This window comes from Aedes aegypti, chromosome 2 (genome assembly GCF_002204515.2).
Source record: "Aedes aegypti strain LVP_AGWG chromosome 2, AaegL5.0 Primary Assembly, whole genome shotgun sequence".
Taxonomy (NCBI): domain Eukaryota; kingdom Metazoa; phylum Arthropoda; class Insecta; order Diptera; family Culicidae; genus Aedes; species Aedes aegypti.
This window is the reverse complement of record NC_035108.1, coordinates 246,056,306-246,082,685: the sequence shown is the minus strand read 5'-3', so window position 1 is coordinate 246,082,685 and position 26,380 is coordinate 246,056,306. Positions and strand designations below refer to the sequence as shown.

The following is a 26,380-nucleotide window of genomic DNA, read 5'->3' as shown; positions in this document are numbered from 1 at the left end:
CCATATTATCAACATCTACTGAACTATTAACATTTAGACAAGGGTTTCTTTCCAAACAAGTAAAACGATTTGATCTGAAACTAATAACTATCTGTGTTCAAATGTAATTATAATTTACAAAATCATAGACGTCGATAATTTCTATCAACGATGCCTGTTAAACGATACTTTGATATCAGTTGCTTTAACAGTCGACAATTTAAGATAAAAGAATCATTCATTTGCGTTCCTAGTTTCAGTACAACATTGCGGGTTGTATTGTTTTCTATCTCGACTTTTTAAGCTTACACATAAAAAGATAAATTATTAATATATTTCCGGCATCATTTCTATAATCATCTGAAGTGGCTGCTTTCAATCCGTCCCAACAAACTGTGTTATACTGTGCGATGGATAATGAACCTCCAAATTTGAGTTGTAATTGGTCAAATTTATTTTCCCAAAAATATAATTGCAATGTAAAATTAAAACCACATGTCGTATATTACAATCTTGTAAATTTTGAGATGATCTATAACATATTCCAGCGCACGCACCAAACGTTTTGGGACGAATGTTTCAGAATAATGAATATGTCGCATCAAAGTGTGTCCTATTAAATGATCTTCAAAATTTTCAAACTAAAATTGGGCATCGCTTTCCTTTCGAGCGATTCTATGGAAAATCTTACCAGCGTTGCTTATTTCCTACTTCTGCATTATGTCGCGACGGCTTCGTTGCTACCCGTTTCCGATTTGGTCTCCTCTTTGCTCTGTTCTTCAGATTCATTCTTAACTTCTTCGTCTTTGACCACGGTACCGTTCTTTTCGCCAGACGCTTCGGGGTTACTCTTTATATCTGCGGTATAAAAACATGAAAAATGAGATATACGTTGATTTGAAAGCAGTTATATGACTGTATCTTACCTGCTTCATCCACAAGCAAGAAAATCTCTTCCTGGCTCAGGTGCTTTGTGGATTGCTCAAACTTGCTGAATTCCTCGCAGAAAATCTCCCAGAATGAAGTGGCTCCCTCAGACACCGGGAACATGGTCTAAAAAATGTTATATATTATAGTGAACGTGCAAACGGCAAATTGTCTCTAGGGCTGGTAGCAGCTAATTAACTTTACAAGACCTCATGTCTGAAAAAAGAGACCGAGAAGAGAATAAAGAGGATCCAAAGAGATGTTTGGGGTAAATCGCCAAATGTTGAACAGTAAGGACGAAAGATTTTACGTTTACCATTTTACGATTTTCAGGAGAATACTCAAATAATTGACAAAAAAACTCATTTAGCATTTTAGGTCTATTGGTTTACAGCAGGTTTGTCGTATTTGCTTTGTTGTTCATTTTCCGTAAAAAAATTATATATTTCAAGAGATGGTCTTACACCTAGTTGAACACATCCCTAACCTAGCTAAACCTAATGTTGACATTTTTTAAAGAAAATTTTGCTAATAAATTTGCAATGCAAAATGAAGACAATAAACAATACTATTTCAGGGTTGCTGTGTTTGATATGGATATTATTTATTTGATTTTACATCAATTAACTTGATAAAACCTCGCAAAAATATTTTGCCAATTCACTCGATTCATGGCCGCTTCTCTCCATCCTCGACTGTGACCCACGCTCTCCGGGTCCTGGTCTTCTTCTTCTTTCTAGCGTTACGTCCCAACTGGGACAAAGCCTGCTTTTCAGATTAATGTTCTTATGAGCACTTCCACAGTAATTAGATGGAAGCTTTCTTTGCCAATTGACCATTTTTGCATATGTATATCGTGTGGCAGGTACGATGATACTCTATGGCCTGGGAATTTTGAAAATTTCCTTTACAAAAAGATCCTCGACCAGCGGGATTCGAACCGACGACCCGCAGCTTGGTCTTGCTGAATAGCTGCGCGTTTACCGCTACGGCTATCTGGGCCCCTGGTGCACCTGGTCAATCCACCTAACTCGCCGCTACCCACGCCTTCTTGTTCCGACCGGATTTGTAGCGAACACCATCTTAACAGGGCTGTTGTCCGACATTCTTGCAACATGCCTTGCCCAGCGTATCCTTCCAGCTTTAGCTATCTTCAGGATACTGGGTTCGCCGTAGAGTTGAGCGAGCTCGTGGTTTATCCTTCGCCGTCTTCCCTGCACGCCGCCGAAGATCGTCCTTAGCAGTCGGCGTTCGAAAACCCCAAGAACTTGCAAGTCCTCCTCGAGCATAGTCCACGTCTCATGCCCGTAGATGACTACCGATCTTATGAGCGTTTTGTACATCGTGCATTTGGTGCGGGGGTGAATCTTTCTTGATCACAGTTTCATCTGGAGCCCATAGTAGACACGACTTCTACTGATGATGCGTTTTCGTATTTCCCGACTAACATTGATGTCAGCCGTCAGTAAGGATCCGAGACGAACTCGTCCACCACCTTGAAGATATCCCCGTCTATCGTGACACTGCTTCCTAGGCGGGCCCTTTCGCACTCAGTTCCGCCTACCAGCATGTACTTGGTTTTCGACGTATTCACCATTAGCCCGACTCTTGTTGCTTCGCGTTTCAGGCGGGTGAGCAAATCTGCCACCGTTTCTAATTTTCAATTTTCTCCCAATATTATCCATGTCGTCCGCGAAGCAAACAAATTGTCCGGACCTCGTGAAAATCGTGCCTCAAATGTTAAACCCGGCTCTCCGCATGACACTTTCAAGCGCAATATTGAACAACAGGCACGAAAGTTCATCGGCTTGTCGTAGTCCCGACGAGACTCGACCAAACTGAAGTGTTCGCCCGAGATCTGATGCACACCGTTCATCGTTGCTCTAATCAATCTTGTGAGCTTCCCGGGAAAGCTGTTCTCGTCCATGATCTTCCATAGCTTAACACGGTCTATACTGTCGTATGCCGTCTTGAAATCGATGAACAGATGGTGCGTAGGGACCTGGTACTCACGGCATTTATGGAGGATTTACCGCATGGAAAAGATCTGGTCCGTTGTCGAGCGGCCGTCAATGAAATTTGCTTGATAACTTCCCACGAACTCGTTTGCTATAGGTGATAGACGACGGAAGAGAATCTGGGATATCACTTAGTAGGCGGCGTTTAGGATAGTGATTGCACGATAATTTTCACACTCCAGTTTGTCACCCTTTTTGTAGATAGGGCATTTAGCGCCTTGCTTCTACTCCTCCGGTAACTGTTCCGTTTCCCAGATTCTGATTATCATCTGATGCAGAAAAGCAGCCAATTTGTCCGGGCCCATCTTGTTGAATTCGGCTTCGATACCATCATTGCCAGCGGCCTTGTTGTTCTTAAGCTGTTGAATGACATCCTTAACTTCCCCCATCGTTGGAGCTAGTTGATTTCCACTGTCCGCTGTGCTGACGTAGCCATCACCTTCGCTGTCCTGACCTTTAGTGCCTGTGTTCTCTGCGCCATTCAGATGTTAATTGTAGTGCTGCTTCCACCTTTCGATCACCTCGCGTCCGCCCGTCAAGATGCTCCCATTCTTATCCAGGCACGAAGCCTTTGCTGGATGTGTTGAGCTTCTGATAGAACTTCCGCGTTTCTTGAGAACGGCAACTCCATCTCTTGGCATTCCACCTCTTCCTGGCGGCGCTTTTTGTCCCGGAATATGCGTCGAACCAATCGTTTCATGAGCTCCGTTCCACATTTCAGACAATGCTTTCGGCAGCGTCATTAATGGCTGCTTAGACTGTCCTCCAGCAATCGTCAAGAGGGGCCCTATCGAGCTCGCCCTCATCCGGCAACGCTGCCTCAAGATGCTGAGCGTACGAATGGGCGACATCCGGTTGTTTCAGCCGCTCAAGATTGTACCGGGGCGGGCGTCGATACCGCACATCATTGATGACAGATAGTTTTGGGCGCAGTTTTACCATCACCAGGTTGTGGTCCGAGTCAATGTTAGCGCCACGATAGGTTCTGACGTCGGGTTATGTCGGAGAAGTGCTGTCCATCGATCAAAACGTGATCGATTTGCGATTCTGTCTGCTGAGGTGATCTCCAGGTGTGCCGATACGGGAGGCTTGCTGGAAATAGGTGCTACGAATGGCCATGTTCTTGGAGGCGGCAAAATCTATCAGTCGTAGGCCGTTCTCGTTCGTCAGCCGGTGGGCGCTGAATTTTCCAATCGTCGGTCTGAACTCCTCCTCCTGGCCAACCTGAGCGTTCAAATCTCCTATGATGATCTTGACGTCGTGGCTTGGGCAGCGGTCGTACTCGCATTCGAGCTGCGCGTAAAATGCGTCCTTGTCATCATCAGTGCTTCCGGAGTGTGGGCTATGCACGTTGATGATGCTGAAGTTGAAGAACCGGCTTTTGAGCCTCAACTTGCACATTTTTTCGTTGATCGGCCACCACCCGATCACGCGCCTTTGCATATCACCCATCACTATAAAAGCTGTTCCCAGCTCGTGTGTGTTGCCGCAGCTCTGGTAAATGGTATGATTACCTCTAAACGTTCGCACCAATGCTCCTGTCCAGCACACCTCCTGCAGCGCTACGATGCCGAAACCGCGAGTCTTCAGTACATCGGAGAGTATGCGAGTACTTCCGATGAAGTTGAGAGATTTGCAGTTCCACGTACCGAGTTTCCAATCGCTAGTCCGTTTCCATCGCTGTGGTCTTTGCCGATTGTTCTGGTCCGTATTCTCTCATTGACGTTCCTGTGCTGATGCGTTTTTACGGTTGGCTTGCAGGCCCTGACACCAACCCCCTAGATTTCCGGAGGACCATTCCCCCTAAATGTTCGGATGAATATAATATAAAGTTAATTGATGCAAAACAAACAATCTGGCGATCATGCTGATGAAGGCTCGTTATGCCATTGTTTGACAAATGGAATATAGGAGTTAAGATCTTTGGGAAGACAGGTCAGAAATGCTTGTCTGATAATGTGAACTTGTGGAGAAATTGATATTTGCGATCTTATGCACGGCAAAGCTAATTTGAAAGCAGTGCTACCTTGAGATTATTTTAGATGAATGGAAGTTTTCATGCCCTTGTGTTGAAAATTATTTTAATCACATCTATATTAGGTAATTTCTGTGTCAATCAAACTGATTTCGCTCAATCTTCAAGAAAACTTGTAAAACCACGTAAACCAATTGTTGATGCTTATTGAGAATTGTTTATATTGCTAGTATGATTGGATTTTTACAGACCTTTCAATATTTGGGTAGTACGCAACTAGGGTTGTCATGTCTATTACGGCTTAAATCAGCCGACGGTGTTTTGTAAAAAAAAAACTAAAATTCGTAAACACAAAAGTCAATTTGGACAAATTGAGATGTAACATTGTGAAAAATAATGGGCTCCGATCTCACGACTCCCAATACGCTAGAATGGGCGCGTTAATCAATTACGCCACAGAACAGGTAACGATTCTGCAGCGCAATCGGCCAACCTAAAACCAAAGTTCGTCACGACCCCATATTCTCCTTCACAACCCTACATCAACTTCGGTTTTTTTAGCCGTAATAGACATGACATAGTTGCGCAAGATCGAGCGGCGATCTCTCTATCGCAAAAGGGGTCGATTTGACGAGATACGACCACGACGAAAGCCGGGCCCATATTAACCATCCCATTGAGCCAACGTTGGCTTATGAGTAGTGTATCTACACTGAAACAAGCGTTGCAGTAATGAGAACCATGAACGTGTTTTTAAATTACTATTCCAACCACGATTGAGCTGTAATGAACGCTTTTTATTTGCGTTTTGTTCCCTCTCAATCCAACCGCGTCGATAACCGAGCGGCTAGCGTTCGCGCTTGACAATCGCCAGATCCTCGGTTCGATTCTGGTCTGCTGCAAGTTTTTAACCATGACATAGTAATTTTTACTATACAAATGGTGCCATGGTAAAATTGAATGCACAAAATATTCTAAATAAATGCGAATTTAGTCTGCACAAATCAAGTGGCGTTGTGTATTTAATTTAACCCTCTGATATAGTATTTTCAACCGCAACGCTGTTCTCAGTGTATGTGTAGTAGGCATCTAAGAGGGCTGAAGGAGATGTAGGGTTGTGAAGGAGAATATGGGGACGTGACGGACTTTGGTTTCAGGTTGGCCGATTGCGTTGCAGAATCGTTACCTGTTCTGTGGCGTAGTTGGTTAACGCGCCCAGTCTAGCGTATTGGGAGTCGTGTGATCTAAGCCCACCAGAACGATTCCATTATTTTTCACAATTTTGCATCTCAATTTGTTCAAATTGACTTTTGTGTATACGAACTTCAGTTTTTTATTTTTCATTTGGGTAGTGTTCAACAATTAGCGAACCATAATAGTTTAACCCTGGGAGGGAGGCACCGATACTACACACGAAATATAAGACAACGTTATTTTGAACTGCAAGATAACTCCAGTATGCCAACAACAATCAAGGCAGGCTTCGAGAAAATCGGTAGTTTCCTTTTGTTGTGCACCTTCGATCTTTCCTGACAAACATGAAAAAAGGGCCCCAGTTTTCTATGCACTAAATATTCATTTTCATTGGAAAAAGTAGAACAATGCGTTTTTCAATGCTTTATGTTCAATCAGATTAAATGGTGCTCACGTGACATTACTTGCATTATGTGCATGAATTGATTTTTATTCGATTTTTATCACTTTTGAAGAAATACGAAAATGTGTTTTAATCAGTTACGCGCTATTTCCATGTTAGTCCAATGTTTGAGATCTGGGCTCACAGTGACAGTTCGTGACAGCGGAATCTCGGCTCACTATGACGTACAGAAATTTTGTATTGGTTTCTCCCTCCCAGGTTTAACCCTTTTTTTACCACAGTTTTGTTAGACAATTTAACTGCCAAAATGGCGTTTCTTGAAAAAGTGCTTGAACAAACATTGCGGCAAATATGCTAAATTATTCAAAATCACATCAAACTTAGATTGTTTGACGCTTAGGGCACTTATTTCGATGTTTCATGAGACAAATGAGCGCTTAAATTTATTGCAATCATTATTGAACCAAGCGTACCAATTCGGTTTAGCCGGTGTTCGTCGAAAATCGGTGGATTACCTAGTGCTACCATGGGAAGGAGAGGGTTAATAAGGATTCCTCAGCTAATCCGACCAGTCATTGCTCAGACTATTTAAAAAAAACTTGAATATTTCTTTTGACATTACGCCATGTTATTACTTTAATTATTTTTTGCATGAAATAAATTTCATCCCGGAATAAAAAAAACACTTTCTGACGTCTTAAAATTGTTTTTGTTATTATGAAAACATTTTCTCAAAAGTTTGTAGTTTGGGTAGAATCAAAAAATGTAAATTTTAGCGTTATGTAATAAATGTATGATGCCTTGTGCATATAATCCGCACTGTATTGAAAATGTCATGCTATTTTAAGATCCTGTGTTAAATTTGCTTGTTGAATTTTTTTTTTTTTTTTGAATATTTTTGTACAATTTTGATTCTAATGGTCTATCTGGTCTATGAACAGGTTGAACAGGCAGACGAGATGCCTCTGAAATGATGATCAAGTCATACATCTGATCTGCTACCAGCCCTACCCTCTCCATAGTTTACCTTGAATTGGTTGTATATCTGCTCGGCCTTGGTTCGAATCTGCTGGGCGTAGAAGTCAAACTTAATCGCTCTTCATCCGTCATGTTCCATGCCTTGGTATTGCCAACATATTTCCGTAACCGCTTCATCGTTTCCACACAGTTCGGATTCTTTTTCAACATTGTTGGGGTCACTTTCAGCTCTAGAAAAAAAAAAGAATAAACGTTAGAAAAGCAAAGCGATAAGATTTCAATTTCATCCATTACTTTGATACTGTTCCATCAGGTCTACGCACTTCTCCGGATCGGCACAGGCTAGCCCCACGCAAGACTTTATCTCCCAATTCAACTCCCGAAGTTCACGTTCCAATTTCAAAAAGTATACGCGTTCGCTTTCGATTTTATCTGTGTAAAGAGAAATATACGATATTCTTGAATATTTAGTTGCAGGTCTGGTAGCGACTAAGTGGCTTGAAAGCAGGAACTTTTTTCGTGACATTACTGCTCGTATTACTGTATGCATTTTATTATGATTTTCTATGGAAATTTTATCAGAAATTTATTCAGGCATTTGCCCAAAGAATCAGATATTACTCCGAAGATTTCTTTAGGAGTTTGTATTGTGATTCGTTTCCTAAGGAATTTCTCCAAGAATTTTGCTTTGGATTCCTCAAGTATACAACACAGATGTCACCAAGGATAACTACAGAAACTACTTCACAGATTCCATCAGGCATTCCTCCAAATAGCATAGCATAGCATAGCATAGACTGACTGTACATGTGAATGGTTGCTACTCCGTGATTGATCGGAACTGGTAAGAATTGCCCTACGATCGAAATGAATAAGGGATGGGAGTTCCCGCTTACTCTCGAAGTGCAATTTTAGCAGCTCTAATATTATTGATCAATAACGGCGCCGGCCAAGTCCTTACAGTCAGTTGGGATGGGGAAGGAATGTTAGGGTGTAATGATGGTTGCTTCTAGAGACCGAGAATACCTCTTCATCTCCACAATCACCATGGGAAGGGTGTTTATTAGTGAGGGAGGCAAAGATCTGGGAGTCACCTCTGGTCGATGATGCGATCCATGGACAAGGGGGAAATATACGACTTATATTTAAAGCTAGTTTTGTATTTTTGTCTCGAGAAGTTTTTGGTAGAAGCTTTAAAAAATACGTCAACATCTATAATGTCGAACAATTCAAAAGATGTTTTTATTAAAGACGAAAACTGAAAATTACATGTATATATTTTAAATAATATGAAACAGGAATAATGCCGACACTTGTAGTGACGAACTATACATAGTTTGTTTGAAAATTACATATGAGTATTACTGTGCATTTTGTCTCGATATGGTAGAAGTTTTAAAAAATACGTCAACATTCACAATGTCGAACAATTCAAAAGATATTTTTTAATAATGTCAAAAAGAGAAAAATATATGTATATAGAAATTGTATAAGAAAAAAGCATAATGCCGACACTTATAGTGACGAACCATACAAAGTTTGTTTTAATATTACTTAAAAGTTACACTTTCAAGAAATATATGTTATCACAAGCATGAAACGAACTCACCAGTTGGTAATCCATCCTCGACTGAACACAAAACTGACACTGACAGCAAAACTTCTTGGCGTCCCGACAACAAACCGTCTTGCTTGTGCCTTCCCAAATACCTACCCAGCAAGACGCTCCAAAACAGAAAAAAAAATTCTTCGGAGACGAAAAACACGCGCGAAACCGTGAGCAAAATCTATCCGACGACGCAAAACCGAACCGTCCTGCTTGGGCTTCACGAAGCACTACCCAGCAAGACGCTCCAAAATAGGAAAAAAATCTCCAGCGACGAAAACACGCGCGAAACCGTGAGCCATATCTATCGGACGACGCAAAACCGAACTGTCCTGCTTGGGCTTCACGAAGCACTACCCAGCAAGACGCTCCAAAACAGGAAAACAAAAAATCTCCAGCGACGAAAACACGCGCGAAACCGTGAGCAAAATCTATCGGACGACGCAAAACCGAACTGTCCTGCTTGGGCTTCACGAAGCACTACTCTCCATCAGGCATTCCTCCAAATACCGAAAAAAAAATACAAAAATGTGGGTGTTTTTCATGGAGTGGAGTAGGAAGCCTCGTGAAAATCGACGGAATAATGACGGCAGATTCCAACATCAACATCTTGCGGGAAAATCTGGAGGTTTCGCTGATCCAGACGGGCCTTGAAGAGAAATTCATATTTCTCTAGAACAACGACCCGAAGCATACTGCCAAGAAGACCAAGTCTTTCTTCCGATCTTGTCGGATTAAACCGCTGGAATGGCCTCCACAAAGCCCAGACCTCAACCTCATCGAGAATTTGTGGGCGATTCTCGATGCCAGGGTTGACAAAACTGGTGTTACCAACAAAAATAATTATTTGAAGCCTTTGAGCGCGCCTGGAAAGAACTAGAACCACAACACCTACAAAACCTGGTGAAAAGCATGCCGAAGCGCCTCCAGCAAGTCCTTAAGGCCAAAGGAGGACACATGAACTATTAAATTGCTTTTTATGTTTCTTAAATCATCTTTTCTGGGGTCAAGAAAGAAGTGGGCACTTTATTTTGTCACTATTTTTTTTTTCAATACAAATTGATTTTCTTTTTCTTTGAGTAAAATTCTTTTTTTTATCAACATTTCGTAAGTGCAACTTTAAAAGAACGTATCAAAAATAAAATATCAAACAAGATTTAAGTGTGTTAACTTTAATTTGAACCAAATCAATGAGAGAAATTTGAAAACTGGTGAGGTGGGCACTTTATTTAGCCTATCAGTGTACCTTAGACTCTCTTAAGTGGTTTGACGATTTCAATTGATGATTTGGCTTTTCTATTTATGATATTCTTGAGCTGTCCGGAAATCGAATCAAAGTGTCCGGAGTATGAAGCAAAGTAAGGAAGCGTCCGAAATAAGAATCATGAAAACGAAAAGAACACACATTTCTATTTATTTTAAATTATTCTTGTTGCAGAATTACAATCTTCACTCACCATACAAAAGTTAAGTGTGTTGAAGGCTCTTCAACGCGAAGGAATCATACAGAATGATTTGTTTTATATGCTGTAATACTTCACTGAGGCCTTAAATGTCCGTAATATGAATCAAAACGATACTGAAATACCACACACTACTCACCAACAACGTGCTGGCTGAGATTTCTATAGTGCGGGCTTCCAATGGGTCGCGACGTTCTCAAACGACCGGTTACGGAACATGAGTCCGTTGCTCGATAAATACCTGTTTAATTAAATTGCTCTCGGCTGGTTAGCCGTAAACCACGATAATAATCAATTAAACAAGTAGTCCCAAAGAGTTTTTTAGGTATTTTTCAAGAAAGTGCTAAGTCTTCCTGGATTTTATTCGATGAGTCTTACATCGTTTTCCATGACATTCTCCAAGACTTCAGTTACGAACATATTCGAAAATTCAATTAGAAACATCTCCAGAGATGCCTCCAGGAATTTCTCAGTATTGCCCACAAAATTGTTCTTCGAGATTGCTTTAAGATTTCAACTAAGAATTTCTCTACACGGAGAAACTAGAAACCAACATTTGAGTATTTTAAACTCACTTTTGAGTTATTTTTCTCTTTCATTCGCTCTTCTATTGTTGTCAACGTAGAGCAAAATAACCCAAAAACCGAACCATAGTGTGTTAACTCAAAACTTCACTAACGCAAGTGTACTCAAGCACAGTACACAGTACTGAAAGTTGCTGCCGGTTGAGTGAAAACAACTTAGCCAGTAGGTATTCTAGTGGGATGGGTGGGGTGATGTTTGTTTGGAGCAAATTCTGAAGTATTGATTTCAGCATCTTTGAGAAATCGCTGAAATGAAGAATTTCTGGGGAATTGGTAGAAGAAACTCTACAAGAATTACTGGAGAGATCCCTGTAGGATCGCCTGAAAGTATTATAAACAAAATCTCTGAAGAAATCATTAGTTGGTTAAAATATCGGCTCTGAAGACATCATTACCTTGGTTAAAATAATGGCTTTATGCGTTAAAATAGAGACCAAAGTATTTAAAAAGAGACCTGCTAGGTATCAGCCCAGTAGTGACAAAACAAAACCCGCATTTACCGAAAGGATTGGCCTTCTTGGGCGTTACTGCTGGTGACGCCACCTTCTCCTTGGGTGCAAGAGCCCTTTTCTTGGCCGGTGGGGAAGCTACCGCTGGTTCTTCTTCCTCGCCGTCGAGGAAACGTTTGGGCTTGATCTTGCGTCCACTTCGGCTTACGACCTCGGTTTGTTCCTTAACAGGACTGGCGGCCGGCTTTTCCTCCTTAATTGCAACACTAGTGCTGGACGACACTGCGGGAGTTTTCTTAGTTTCAGCTGGCGTGGAAGGGGCAGTACTGCTGGCTATGCTTTCCTTCTTGATCTGCTTTTTGACGACCTCTTCTTTGACCGATTTACTTGTCGACTCGTCCCCGTTGATGGTATCGTCCTTTTCCGTTTTTGTGCTCGTATCAACTACGGTCGAGTTTGCGGATATTCTGGATGCATTGAAACTAGCCTAGAATAGATAATAGAACCAAATTTGCTTAGAATTTATATTCACTCCAATAAATTATGACGTAAACTATTTTGTCGATTATTGGCAATACGGCACATTTCTCTTACTTGCCTCGGTCGTATTCATCGATTCTTCAACCTTGGAATTATCTTGCTCGGCGGATGTGGAAGCTTCCTGTGCCAGCTAAAAAGAAGAAAAAAATACATGGCATAAGTATTTCTGGAGGTAATCAGAGCAGTAACGGTCGCGTAGGTTTGATTGTATTATTTTTGGCTGATACGGGAATTCATACCAACCAAAAACTAACAGACGTAACTTTAAATACAAATCTATAGGAACATTATAAAACATCACTTTTAGTGAATCACACAAAACACCATTGGACTTGATAGATTTTACACAGACAAACAGACATCATACTCTCATCATTGTCCATCGACCACCTTTCAAACGGTCGATTCAAAAATATGGTAGGTGGCCAATCCACCACCCGCAGCGCTCGCATCGTTTTTGCTCGTGTTTGATGTTTACATCTGTTGATCCGTCGGCATAACACCACGATTTTAGCATTGGGCGTGCATGTCCTCATGACAATGATTTTGACCGAGATTTATTCTAAGTGTTATGTCTGTTTGTCTGTGGATTTTAGTTTAAAATTTGCCTGAGACGCACATTACTAGACAATGGACCAATGCATGAGTTCATTAATTTGACGTTTGAGCGGTGCCGAATTCACTGGTTTCCATGGTTACATAAATAACACGGCACCGCTAAAACGTCAAATTAGTGAACTCATGCATTGGTCCATGGACCGATGTACGAGTTCACTATTTGACGTTTGAGCGGTGCCTTGTTATTTACGTGATCATGGCAACGAGTGAATTCGGCACCGCTCAAACGTCAAATTAATGAACTCGTGCATCGGTCCATTGAATCCATATAGGTTTGCATCATTCATCAACGAATTCATTAGTGAATGTGAAAGCGATCGACCGATAGCGCCTCTGGATGCTCGTTCGCGAGGTTCACATGTAATTTAAAAGGAAAATAATTATCATCTTTTTCCAAAACCAGTTTTTTTTTTTGCTCAAAATCGAAGCAATGTTCAAGAAAATCTATCATTGCATTCCACTTGCTATCTTTGATAGATTTTCATGAGAATTTCTTTAAATATGAACAAAAAAAAACTGGTTTTTAAGGCGAAGTAGGCCGTCATTGAAATTTGTACGCGTCGTTGCTGATTCATCTCATGATTTCGAATCAAAGAAAATCAGTTGGTTTTGCACTGACACACCTGAAAAAGTATCAGCATACACCCGATTCTGTTTTTGCACGGATTTTTTTTACACGGCCTCCATGCCCCGCGCAAGCGTGCTCGTTAATAACGCAATCGTTACTACACTCATTTCTAAGTTAACTACTAGATGTATGTGCTGGCATAATCGATGTTTCTGTTGGTGACCTCAATAGGAAATACTTCTATTGTTCGGTATATTTACCACATGATGAAACATCCCCAACGGATGATTTCAAACGAGTTGTCGTACATTGCGTAAAAAAGCCTTGTGGGCAGTGATATCAATGTTCATCACATCATCTTGGGCAGCTCAGATATCAATTTGAGGCTCCAGTCTGATGGAATACTTAAGTAGTACAGATCATGGATTACATAACATGGGCGATCGCCCAACCTTCATGGTATCTACTAGAGAAGAAGTGTCTGACTGAAGTGACATAACGCTCTGCTCGAACAGAATCAGCCGCGAGTTAACGGATTGGCATGTATCAAATGAGGAATCATTGTCTGATCACCGCTACATCTTCTTTGAACATTCAAATGTAGCAGACTTTGAGTTTTAGGAACCAAATTTCATGGAGAATATCCATGAAACTCCGAGTGATTTGGATGATGCCGTTGATAGTATAACATCCTACCGTGCAAGCACCATATTCTGAACGGTTAAGAAAATCTAATTTGAATAACTTAAATTATTAAGGATTTCAACAGCTGGGATATTGGTTTGTCTTGCCGTTGCATTTGTCTAATATCTAAATTAACGTATAGATTGAAATAAAACGTCCAACAATTATCAATTATTTAAAAAATCATATGTTAGTCTGACGCATGCATGTTCCTAATTATGGACGCCATATACATCAATGGTCCTAATTATGAACACACATTGTTCCTTATTATGGACAGCAAACGAACTTTACGTATAATATTTTGTTGAAAAAACAACTTCACCATGTATTTTAGTTTTGAAATGTTACAATGAATCATGTTTAGAACTGACAGTTTAATATTTTGGATGTAAAAACAATGAATGTTCAACAAAAGGAACGAACCGTTCAGAATATGGCGCTGTCTATAATAAGGTACTGGCACGGTACATTATGGAAGCTTTTGAAGAAGCATAGTCTTCTGCGGTCTGTGAAGACTACAATTGGACCCTATGGTGGAATTCAGATCTGACTAGACTCAGGAACCAATGTAGAAGGAGTCGGAACATACGCCGTTCAGCTGGATCAGAGTCGTTCAAGTTGGCTCGCAAGACTTACAAGAAGGCTCTTCGTTCTGCTGAAAAACCTCTGTTCCAGTTTGAGTAAAGTCAGTCGGCTGAACAAAATCTTTGCAAAATCTAACGATTTCCATGTAAACGAAATTCGCTTTCCTAATGCCTAATGGTGACTTTACTTCTTCTGATGAAGAAGTTCATTTTGTTATTCTTAACCCGCTGTGGTAGAGCTGTAGGCTCTATTTACGCTCATGCGTTTTGCAGTGCCCTTTTTAGAGCACGATTATCCGGCATTTTAGACTCGATTATCCGGAGTATGTTTTTTGATATTCTTGTTTTTCAGTTTTTATGCATAAATTTGATTAATTTAGTATTGCAATATACAATACGAATGGTTTAACTGTTCTGGACGTAGGTAAGAAAAGGGGGTTTGAATGAGGGGATTTTTGTGTATGATGGACAAAAAACTTGTTATCTTCTCTAAACCCCCAATATTCCTAGAAATAATTTCTGGTTTTGCCACTGCATAATATAAATAAAACAATGAAAAAAGATTACATTAAAGTTCTTTTATCGCAGATTTAATTTTTTTTTTAGTGATACGATTATCCGGAGTGAAAAAAGTCGATACTCCGGATAATCGAGTTCGACCTGTATTGGTACAAGTATTTTTTGCAGGGAAATTTTAAATGAACCGTGATTTTCATACATTTGAATGATAGGACGATTTGAAATATATCGACTAACACGTTAAAATAACATACCGTCAGACGGGGCACTTTTGATTCCGGGGGCTACTTTGGACACTCACGTTTTTGGTTCATTTGCAGCATAAATATTAATCTGAGCTATGTTGTGTCTTCAGCACTTTTATTAACCAATATTTGCTCTACAACCAGACATGCACACTTTTTGGAACAACATCAACAATGACAGGATAAACAAAAAAAAATGTATTGAAAAATTCCGAACACATATTAACAAGGCACAAAACATTTGCTATGTAAACATTGTTCGAATTTTTCACATATCGTGGAAAATTGTTGGGAGCGTCACAAAACTATCGAATCATCATGTTTTATAGAAATTTGTGATAATTTCATGTTAAAAATTGTTGTTTTGCAACAATAATTGATCAAAGGTCACAATTTTTTGACTTTTATTTTATTTTAAAGTGTGGTTTTTTTTAAACAAAAAAAAATAAACCAGGGATCCAGAAAAGTTAATAGTCATAAAACATAAATATATTTTGATACGTATAAATAGTAAACTCACAACATATTCCTTAAACAATATTTCCCGCTCGTTTTTTACATGAATCCGTAGTACAAAGTAAATAGATCCTTCATCTGCTAAAAATAAACTACCCTTAAGTTATCTCAAAACTATAAGGAATCAAAATACTTCTAACAAAAGTGAAATTTAAATTGTTTAGGATCTTACGAAACACTATTCTTGTACTTCATGCATTGCACTTTAAACAAAAATTACTTTCAGTTACACGAATTAAAAAGATCTTTCTACATATCATTCATATAACATTAAGAATCAGAACGAATATTAATCATTATTAATCAAACCTTGTTAATCGTCGCAATACTTGGTAGTTGCATCATTCGTTTGTATCAACTTAAACAATCAAGCATTCATAGCTGAAAATTTCATTTTAAATTAAGTAAACTTGAAATTTTATACTGGAAATTAAAAACTATGAATAGCATGTTTCGCGGAAAAGTGTTATACAGATACGTATATTTTTTCGCGCTATACAATTTTCTCAATTATGTGTATCAACAAAAAACGTTCAACAATATCATAATAGATGATCATCTATAGAATTAGTCCAAAATTAATCAAAATTATCATTTTGTTATCAAATTGTTTTGCTTTCTAAAAGTGTCCAAAGTAGTCCCATTTTTGTTTTGAAGGACATATATTTTTCGTTATTCAACCATTTTTTTTTTCATTTCTTGATGGATTTGCTTCATATTTTGCACATTTGTTACGTACATATACAACTTAGATAGATGCAAGAATTATCGAAATTTATCCATAATTCTTAGAGCTACAAATCCTCAAAGTTGAAGAATGTGAAAATAATGTCAAAAGAAGCCCCGTTTGACGGTATTTCATAATTGTATTAGTATCTTTTAGCTGTTTCCCCTTAGGTGCACCACCAAAAGAATAGTTCGGTCATCCCACAGACATCAAGTGTGGTCATTTTTCAGAACAAAATATGCTTAGAAATCATGGTGACTCTGTGCAAAACAGAATTACCTCCCTGCAACTGCAGACTATAGTTGTTTTTGAGAATACACCTCAAAATTCGAGGTTATTTACAAAAAAAAACCTATGGATTTCGATTGAAATTTCAAACGTTGTATAGGGGCAATGGGGGCAATATGAGCCACCCCGGTTTTGACCTCAAAAACAGTGTTTTAATGTCCAGTGTCATTATGATCTGTTAAAGGATGCCTCAAATAGCCACCACAATAAAAAACGTAAGAATATTCGTTTGAACACTTAAGATATTTACAAAAATGTACAAATTTGTCCTATGTCATGAAAAGCTTATAATTTTGGCAGTTTTTAATTGAGCCTATAAGACAATTATATTTAAAATTCTGGTAAATTTTACCAATCCATTGAAACTTCTGATCATAATGAACAGTACGTGAGCGAAATTAAATTTGTTCGTAAACAAAATTATTGAAAAACAATATATTATTTTCAATATGAAAGGGCGGGGCAAAATGAGCCACCTAGATTTAAGTAAAACAAACGATGTTTTGAACATAAAAATGCATTGCTTAAAATATACCAGATTATTTTTTTAACTGCATTGTCATCTTTATGCACCATTACAAGTGGAACACTTTGCTAGAAAATACGTGGAACCAAGTAACGCAATTTAGTACTAGTATAACATGGTCTGTTTATTATGTATTACGTATCTTTAAAAAATAAGCCGCTAGAATCAATAATTTCAAGCAAAGTTAATAAAATTTCCTTTCCAATCATGCACGCTTCATCACAAACTCTTCTCTATACTGTTTTAAATAAAAATCATTCGATTGAATGAGGTGGCACATACTGCCCCGTAGGGTGGCTCATAATGCCCCATGGTTGGTGACCACGTAGAAAAACATGGTTGTCCAAAAAGTTTCTGGAATAATTTGCAAGTTGATGTAAACATTAATTATCGACGTAACATGGAAGACAACATTTTATAGTACAAGTCACTTGCATTTAAACCATATTTTTTGCTGTTTTTCTATGTATTCCATGACGTTTTCCTTAGGCGGCCCATATTGCCCTGATCACCCCTACTATTCCACAGATGTGGATCCTTATTATGGATCAAACCGACTCTTATCATGAATCAGAGCACTAACAGCAGTTTAACTAAAATTGAGTATGTGAAAAACAAACGTTTTGACGTTTCTTTCGGTATCGTCTTATCGTTGATTCATAACTTAGGTATGGTATTCTGTGCCCCGCGGTTATGAATCAACGCTTCTAGGAATCTCGCGTTTAGATACACTCAAAAAAATCCATACGTCATTACTACGTGAAAAATCACGTAGATCCATAATAATGAACCATTCCCTGACTCCACCTGACTAACGTAACAGCTACCGGACTTCTGGTGGTTTTCACTGCGATGAACCCATCGATTCTACGTGGAATTTACGTACATGATTGAGTTCATTCCGATCGTGTTCATTCCTCGATTCATTTTGTTTTGCAATGAATCGTAAAGATGGCGTCAGTTGGAAATAAAGGTAAATATTTGGGAGACTTGCCATCAATTTGATTAAATTCTAAGGTACCGTAATCCGGGGTAACATTGATCATTTTTTTTAGTTTTTCTTAAATTTTTCATTTCACAATACAAATGTTACAAGTTTCATATTTTTAAAACAAGTACTGGCACCCACCGCTCCTAGCTATGTACTTTATTTTGTTTTTCGAAAGATTTAAACATGTTTAAATAAATGTTTTAAGTGATTTTTTGATTCAGCTGATATGGGGTAACATTGATCACCCAAGTAAACAACGTTCGCTAATATTGGAAATGTCGTTACTTACTAAAATCAGGGCCCCTGAAGCCGAATATGAAGACCAAACTCTTACAAGTCATTTACTTTTTGAGTTATTTCAAAATGAAAAACACTTTGAACCGCGTAATACGCCTAAAAGTAGGCAATTTCCTCAGGAAATTCTACATTCGTAATAGTATTTAGTTAATGTTGCCTAAATGAATAAACTTATGAAAGATTTAACAACGGAATCGTTTTCGGCGATGCCATTTTTAGTAACACCCGCATTTTCCTTGATCGCATCGTCTGTAGAACTCATGTGAGACATGAATTTTCGGTAGTGTCAGTGAAAATGATAGAAATCATTGTTTCAAAAAGTTGACAAATTTGCGCATGAACTGAACGCAATTTTAGCAAAAACCTTAATTATCATTAGCTTATGAATATACAAAAGAGAGGCACCATTCATGGTTCGAAAATGCTTCATCAATAAATATTTATTTGAACGTTTAACAAGATGAGTCATCCCGATCAATGTTACCCCGCTGATCAATGTTACCCCGGATTACGGTAACTTTTTTTATTAATGTTGCAGTGAGACTTACATTGAACTGAACTCTACTTTTCGACAGATCATCGGGCCATTTCGGGCTGCATTATTGTTAGAAATGCAAATCACATTGCTATATAGTTCTGGAAGAACTGGTGGCTATCCCGTTGGTGAAGTTCAAGCGTGAGTAAACTATTCTTATTTGGTTATGCTTCTAATTAGTTATAACTCTGTTTGTGATATCCTTTTCTTGAAACAGAAAAGTAATCTGGAACTATCTGACGAAGGATTCGAGGATCAGGCATCCAGTTCGAGACTAACCTTGATATCAGATGTGTCGGCATTGTTACGGCCAATGTGTAATACTTATTGTGTGCCAAAACGATGGTTCAATAAATGTTATGGTTTTTTTAACAAGTGTTTTTAGTGAAAAATAATTTGATTTAAAAATAACAATGCAAAGGAAGCACCTATACAAAATTTTAGTCAAATTTACTGGAAACATACCTTAGGCTCCATGCAACTACTTAGTAAAATTTACGAACAAATCACGTAGCTATTACGCGGTTCTCCGATAGAATGATACGCATTCATTAGTTCATTGGTTCATTCTTCGTCATCTATGATTCCCGTAGAAGCTACGTGAAAAGTGGGATGGAAAAAAACCACGTATGTTTTCACGTAACAATGACGTTTTGATTATTTTGAGTGTACATGCGTGTCTGCACACGGTGTGTTTCATAGAGCAATTTCAAAACTAAAAATTCGGCATGTCTGAAATTTGGACACAAGAAAGCCATGATTGTCCCCTTTCATTTGCAACCAAAACGAAAATAATCGGTCAGGGGGTCTAGAGCAATATTTTTTTTTTTTTTTCAATTTTTTTACGGAGTTCGGGATATAACTTAACCTTAGCAAGGAACATGAATAGTTTTCGACACATTTCAAAATTCAAATCATTATAACTTTTGATTTAAATAACCTTGCAATTTGACGTTTTCTGACAATTAGGTATTTTATTGTGGGAACATTTATTTTTGCGGAAACAAAAGTTTTGAATGGCCCCTTGGGGAGCTTCCATAAAAAAGTTACAAATTGTGACTTAGGATCGTTTTCGACCCGATAATTCAAACAGCTCGAAAAAATCAGTGTGTTGATCGAATTCAGTTCTGTTGGGCTTAAATGTAAGGCACACATGTCTAGTTTCAGAAACCCTTCCGGAGATCCAGGTTTGGTCACTGTGGCCACCGGGAACCTGCTACATCTGAAAAAAGTCTCTTTAGACACCCTTACTTTGACAACCTGTAGTTTCGTAACTTAACAATCAGTAATCTGAACCGCCCTCATATTATTGACCAGATATTCACGTGGACTATAAATTGAGATGCTCAAATCATTTAGTTATTCATACCCGGTTCCGGAAACCCGGAACATCCGAAAAGTAAGTTTCCATCGCAGTTTTGTATATGTAATTCACATCGATACTATTCGGTTGATGAATATTTTGGCATAACATTTCTCTGTAATAAGGAACCAATTACCGGTGCACATCCCTTCCAACTCAAACTTCATGATTTTGAATCCCTGTGACTCTTCTAATTCAATTATAGCGTCAACTCGAACGTAGATAGAAGATTAGCATCAAAAGTCGTTCGAGTTGGCGCTTTAATAAGTTTTGAACATAACATTGCTATACGAAACACAGTACTTGAGATCTGCTGGATTGAATTTGAAAACAAGTCTGTATGCACTAAAGTTCACCGTTTTTGACTCCTTTTTGGTGTAGGGGGAGATCCCCCAGTACCGGACACTTAAGCCACTAAATTCATAATTCAAAAAATATTGATTTAATGGGCTCGTGTTACCCATTTATGATAAATATTATCATTTTTATAGTGTACAAAAATAAATTTGAAAATATAAATATGAATTTTGATATTGCATTTTGATGATGAGTTTTAGTACCAAATTGATCGATCTCGAAAGGTGGCACCCAATACCGGACAAGATCTGGAAATGCCTCGAATCCCGTAAATTTGAACATCATCGAATGTGTACACTACAGGAATAGTTTATAATTACCAATTCAATGCATTTGATACATTTACAAGAATAATTTGAGTTTTTCTTAGTTTGCAAGATGCCTATCAAAAACCTCTTTCATATATGATGAAAAATAGCACATTTTACGATGTTGTTCTGAATGTTCATTATTCTTAATTTTATTGCATATTTGATACCATGATCGACGGAACCCATGAAAAATGAAAGTATTCTGAGACACTGATGCAATAATTACAAAGATATCATATAACAAATCAAGCTGTCCGAAACTGAGGGACAGGAGGTGCTTAAGCAAAATTGTAATTTGTTCATATTTAGTTCAATTAAGGTACAAAATACATTCATACTATCAAAATAGGATTATGTTCAATCATGCTTGCGGGATCCAAAGTATTTTTTCATATTCAAAATATTTACTAAATAGGCTCAAAATTAAGTGGATACGTCAATTTTTTAAAGAATTTCAAACTTTTCTACTTTTATACAAAGGCATGCATATTTTAAGGATGTGTTATTCTACGCAATCATTAGTCTACATAATAGCTTTCTTTTCTACTAATACACCATCTTGATTGGACCATGATTTCTCAATGTTTCGGATTTGTCCGGTATTGGGTGCTGTCCGGCACTGGGGGATCTCCCCCTAATCGAAGACTTTTATGATTCACCTGATATTTTTGATAAAGCTTCGTATCATTTCGTTGTTAAGATAGCAAAATCCAGGGTGGCCACCAAATATCCATTTTGAAATTCTCGCTTTTTTCCCGGTTTCCTGGTACGATTTTTCAAATTTTCCCGGTTTTTAGTTGAGAGGCCCATACGCAAAAGGATGGCCCATTGGTCGGTTTTTAACTGATTATACTAAAAAATTCTACTTCAAGCTTTTCAACTGTATTTTTAGGTGATTTTTTCGTCCAATAAGAAACATAATATTCGGATTAGTTTTTTTGGTTCCCATACAATTAGTATGAAATTGCTGACAAAACTTTAAAATCAAAACTAGGTTTCGGTTCGGTTCGGTCAATGAAGCCGGTGAAGCACGCAACGTACTTCCTGAATTTAATACGCCGGGCCTTGAGTGCTTTGTAAAATCGCTCTTACACAATTACCCTAGCTTGGGTCCCTTCCCATTGCTCCATACCGGGCAATGAGAGCGCGGACTATCTGGCTAAGGTAGGCGCTACGTCACGTTTACGTTTACGAGCGTCAAATCGCCTTCGATGAATGTTTGCCTTGGCTCGTCGGGAGACCTTGATCAGCTGGCAACAGAAATGGAGAGACGGAGAAATGAGTAGATGACTGCATTCCATATTTCCACAGGTGTCGAAACAACCATGGTTTAAGGGGTTGGGCATGAGCCGCGATTTCATTCGTGTTATGTGTCGGCTTATGTCCAATCACTATTCGTTAAACGCGCATATCCACCGTATTGGGCTCTCAGAAAGCAATCTCTGTGGCTTACCAGAATATCGAACATCAGATCTGAGCTGACTGAAACTCTCCGGATCCGAGGAAAACAGCAGAAGCCTGCCAGGGAAGTGTTGGCGGGCCTTGATTTAGAATATATGAATGTTATCTATCTGTTTGTGAAGCGTATCAATATCCGAGTTTGATTGTCGTTCGTTCCCCGTCTTTCTTTTCCCCTTCAAATTGCCCTCTTTTTGTCGTGTCTCCCACAAACCGTTTCTGTTTAGATTCGTTACAGATCTGGACATCCTGTCCCTTCAAGCTTCATCAGCTTAGTAGTCTAAGTAGCATAAGAAATCCCGAAAACTCCTTTCCTTTCCTGTTGTACAAATGTATTTCCTAATCTTAAAACCTCACCAAACTAACATAGTTTTTAAAATGAATACAAATTTTAAAATGTAAATAATGTAAAAAAAAGATTTCGGCTCTGTTATGCCCTACGGCGCCCGAGCATGCCAAATTAACGAGATAAGTAAAAAAACTGGGTTTCTGTCACTTACAGTTATTTGCTTCTAATCCCCTCAATTGTGCCAATAGGATGGTTTCTACTCTTGGCACTTTTGATTCGCTTCAACAAGTAGCAGTCCCGGCAAACGTTGTATTGCCCGGCCTACTGGGTAGAGGCGTTGAAAATAATACCGAATATTATGTCAAATTTACATTTCCCGTTTTCTCAACTTTCTTGGACGATTTTCAAAAATATTAATCCACTCAAACACTTCGGAGCTCTTGAGGACAACAAAAGTGAAAAAAATGTTCAAATCAGTCGTCCCGTTCTGAAGCCAACTCGTGACATACGAATACCATTCCATTTTCATTTATATAGATATGCCCCTATTGTGCATCCTATTATACTATTTCAAATGTTTGAATCTATAATCTTTCGATTTTTTTCTTCATAAAAAAGAAAAGTTCACTAAAGCAAATAAAGTTTAAGATGAGGATGAAACAAAGCCCCACTAAACTAAAGTAACTAAAGAAAGTTATGAATCCAATATATTCAAGGTTGAATTCTGCCAGAAGTTTTTAAGTTTCAAAGCTTTGAGTCATAAATTAGTAAAAAAATCAAGTGAGAGAAAAAAACAAACGATTTCGAAACATTACCAATACATTTGAAACATTTCTAAGAACTTTAGTGAAGCAAAGTAGAGTATTTCTACGAGAAATTGAATAAATAATGTTTAAATTTTATTTTTCCAACAATACAGATGGTTAATGCTTATATTTGGTGGTTTGTAAATTTAGAGCTTGAAGATCTTCGTTCAAAATGGTTTTCCCGGTGACCAGCTCAAATTCCCGGTTTTTCCCGAAGCAATGTTCTGTCGATTCTCACAACAAACACATGGACAATAGTGTCAACATTGCACTGCTATTGCAATTGGGTTGGAATATTGGATTTATGAAATGTTATATTGCGTATATGACATAAGGTCGAAAGGCAAAATATCAAAGAGGAATAAAGAGGGGATAAAAGGTCAAAAATCTTCTTCCAAATATGGTTACCAATGGCTTTTAGGGGGACACGGGAGACCGTGTTTTTTTCCCTATCTTTTGTCTCACTCTAACAATTATCATCAAAACTTTGCCGAAGCAAATCTCGAGTTTTAGTGAACCGATGAAGCTGAAAATTTAATCGATTGTGTACCACATATATAGAATATAGTGATAAATTTTTCACGTCCATATATGGAGTGGTACTTGAGATCTGCTTCTTCAAATGGATAGGATGATTATAATGACGTCCCGTGCGGCCTTAGGGCGAGATCATAAGTTATGCGAGATATGTGAATGGCGCTGGTAACAAGGTGATGACATTTTCGTCTCTTTCTGGCTATTTTTCTACGCGGTTACATGTCTGATGTTACCAGTAAATAAAATAAATTCTTCCCTGCCTGTCATGAATGAGCTCCTCTCAAATGTGTCGCTAGAAGAAATAAATGGGCCCGCCAGCTAGTTTCAAAGCTGGTAGACAAACAAAAAACATATGATTCGAAACGACTCATAAAATGGCACTTGAGATACAAACCAAAATTGAAAAGAGGTTGTTTGACATACTTAGTTGTAAAAGTAATGAAAATTTCAGCAATGGATGAAAACAAAGGAGAGGCAACTCAAAAATTTAATTTTCGGCCTCGGCCTGTAAATTTTTAGGTCCAGAACTGTCTAGAATATAATCTACAAGATATTGACACTAGATTTTTGCAACATTTTCATCTAAATCCATTTCAACAGTTCACCTCACCAACATTTATTAATTTACGGTGCATTTAAAATGATACCTATTACAAACAACCAAATAAAAAAAAAATGCACTACACCCCCCGATGGATTATTTTCATTTTGACAGCAAATGAAAGATGAGGGCCTTGTCTTCCATTGGTCGAAATTTCAGACCTGCCGATTTTTTTGTTATAAAGTTACATGAAAAAGACACCGTGTGCAGTGATCGATTTCTTTTTTGTTTACTACACCCAATTTAGTCGATGTTTGTAACATTTTAGGATGCAGCATGACGAAGAACTATAAGTACATTATACTGATATAAAAATAGCGGTCGAATACAGTCTCCTCACCAAGTTAAATTAGCTAAAGAGAAAATCGAGAAGAGGAATCGATCACTGCAGTTACGCTCTTATGATACTGAACGCGAGAATCGATTACGATGCTGTATAGATTTGTGGTTCACGTAGGTAAAACGTGTTTTGCGTGATTCCAACTCTATGTGATGGGACATTCTCCGTTTAATCCAACTGTGATCTATATATGTGTCCATATCCATAACTGTAGGGGACAGCAAGTGATATATTAGAGCTCATTGGAGCAACTGTACAATTGCCCTAGCACTGATAGGATATCGTAAACAATAAATTTGCAATTTGGTCCCTATGAATCCATTCCATTTGAAAAGTACTCACCAAAAGCGGACTGGGATCTTCCCCGGACAGGGCCGACTCAATTTGTACGATAGCTTCCTTGAATCCCTTTCGCTTCATTATCTTTTCAGTGGCATATTTATCCTTGGTCTCGCTGTAGCCAAAAACGTCTTCCATTTTGACATTTGCCCTACAAACAAAACCGAAAAATTAACACATTAGAAAAAGCATGGTGTCAAGCCGCCCGATTTTGGTTTTCGGAACGGAGATTTTTGCCGAAGGAATCCATCTTAGATTTTTCTTTCTTTTTTTTATTCTCCCGGCAGCATTCCTCCCAGAACAAAACCAAAGCTGGCGACGTCTTTCTTTTGCTCAAATTCGTCCAAATTTTACAATTTTTGACATCCAAGTTAATACTTACGTTTCTCCCGTTCCGTAAAAGTATACATTGTACTTCTTTTTCTCGAATTTCAGGATCTAAAAGTGGATTTTCGAGTATCAGTGACAAATGTCCCCGTCACAAACTTTTCCATTTTGGGCTTACCTTTGCTGGCCAAGGCGGATAACCTTTTACTTTGGCGAACACCAAATCGCCAACGCTGTACGATTTCTTCGACGCTACCATGGTTATTCGAAGAGGGCTACCTCTGGATATTCCTGTTTGGTTCAAAAACTGTTCTAATGTACCGTAAAAAAGCGGGATTGGATTTTCAAGCTTCGATGAGGGAGCGATGCGCTTTTTCTGCCTCGTCGTCGGTTGTCTGCTTCTGAACTGCGAACTGCGTGTGAAGATTCGTAACG

The 26,380-nt window shown here is 38.5% G+C and overlaps 1 protein-coding gene across 1 annotated transcript; it reads right to left on the bottom strand.

Moving 5' to 3' along the window:
- Positions 1 to 73: 73 nt before the first annotated feature.
- Positions 74 to 26,380, bottom strand: LOC5578150 (hepatoma-derived growth factor). Its single transcript, XM_001663671.2, has 9 exons — positions 26,124 to 26,380; positions 26,001 to 26,056; positions 25,622 to 25,769; positions 12,175 to 12,246; positions 11,628 to 12,063; positions 7,769 to 7,906; positions 7,524 to 7,704; positions 906 to 1,032; positions 74 to 837 (listed from the first exon to the last, which is right to left on the bottom strand). The coding sequence occupies exons 1-8, from the start codon at positions 26,202 to 26,204 to the stop codon at positions 942 to 944; spliced, it is 1,203 nt and encodes a 400-aa protein (XP_001663721.2). The 5' UTR covers positions 26,205 to 26,380; the 3' UTR covers positions 74 to 837; positions 906 to 941.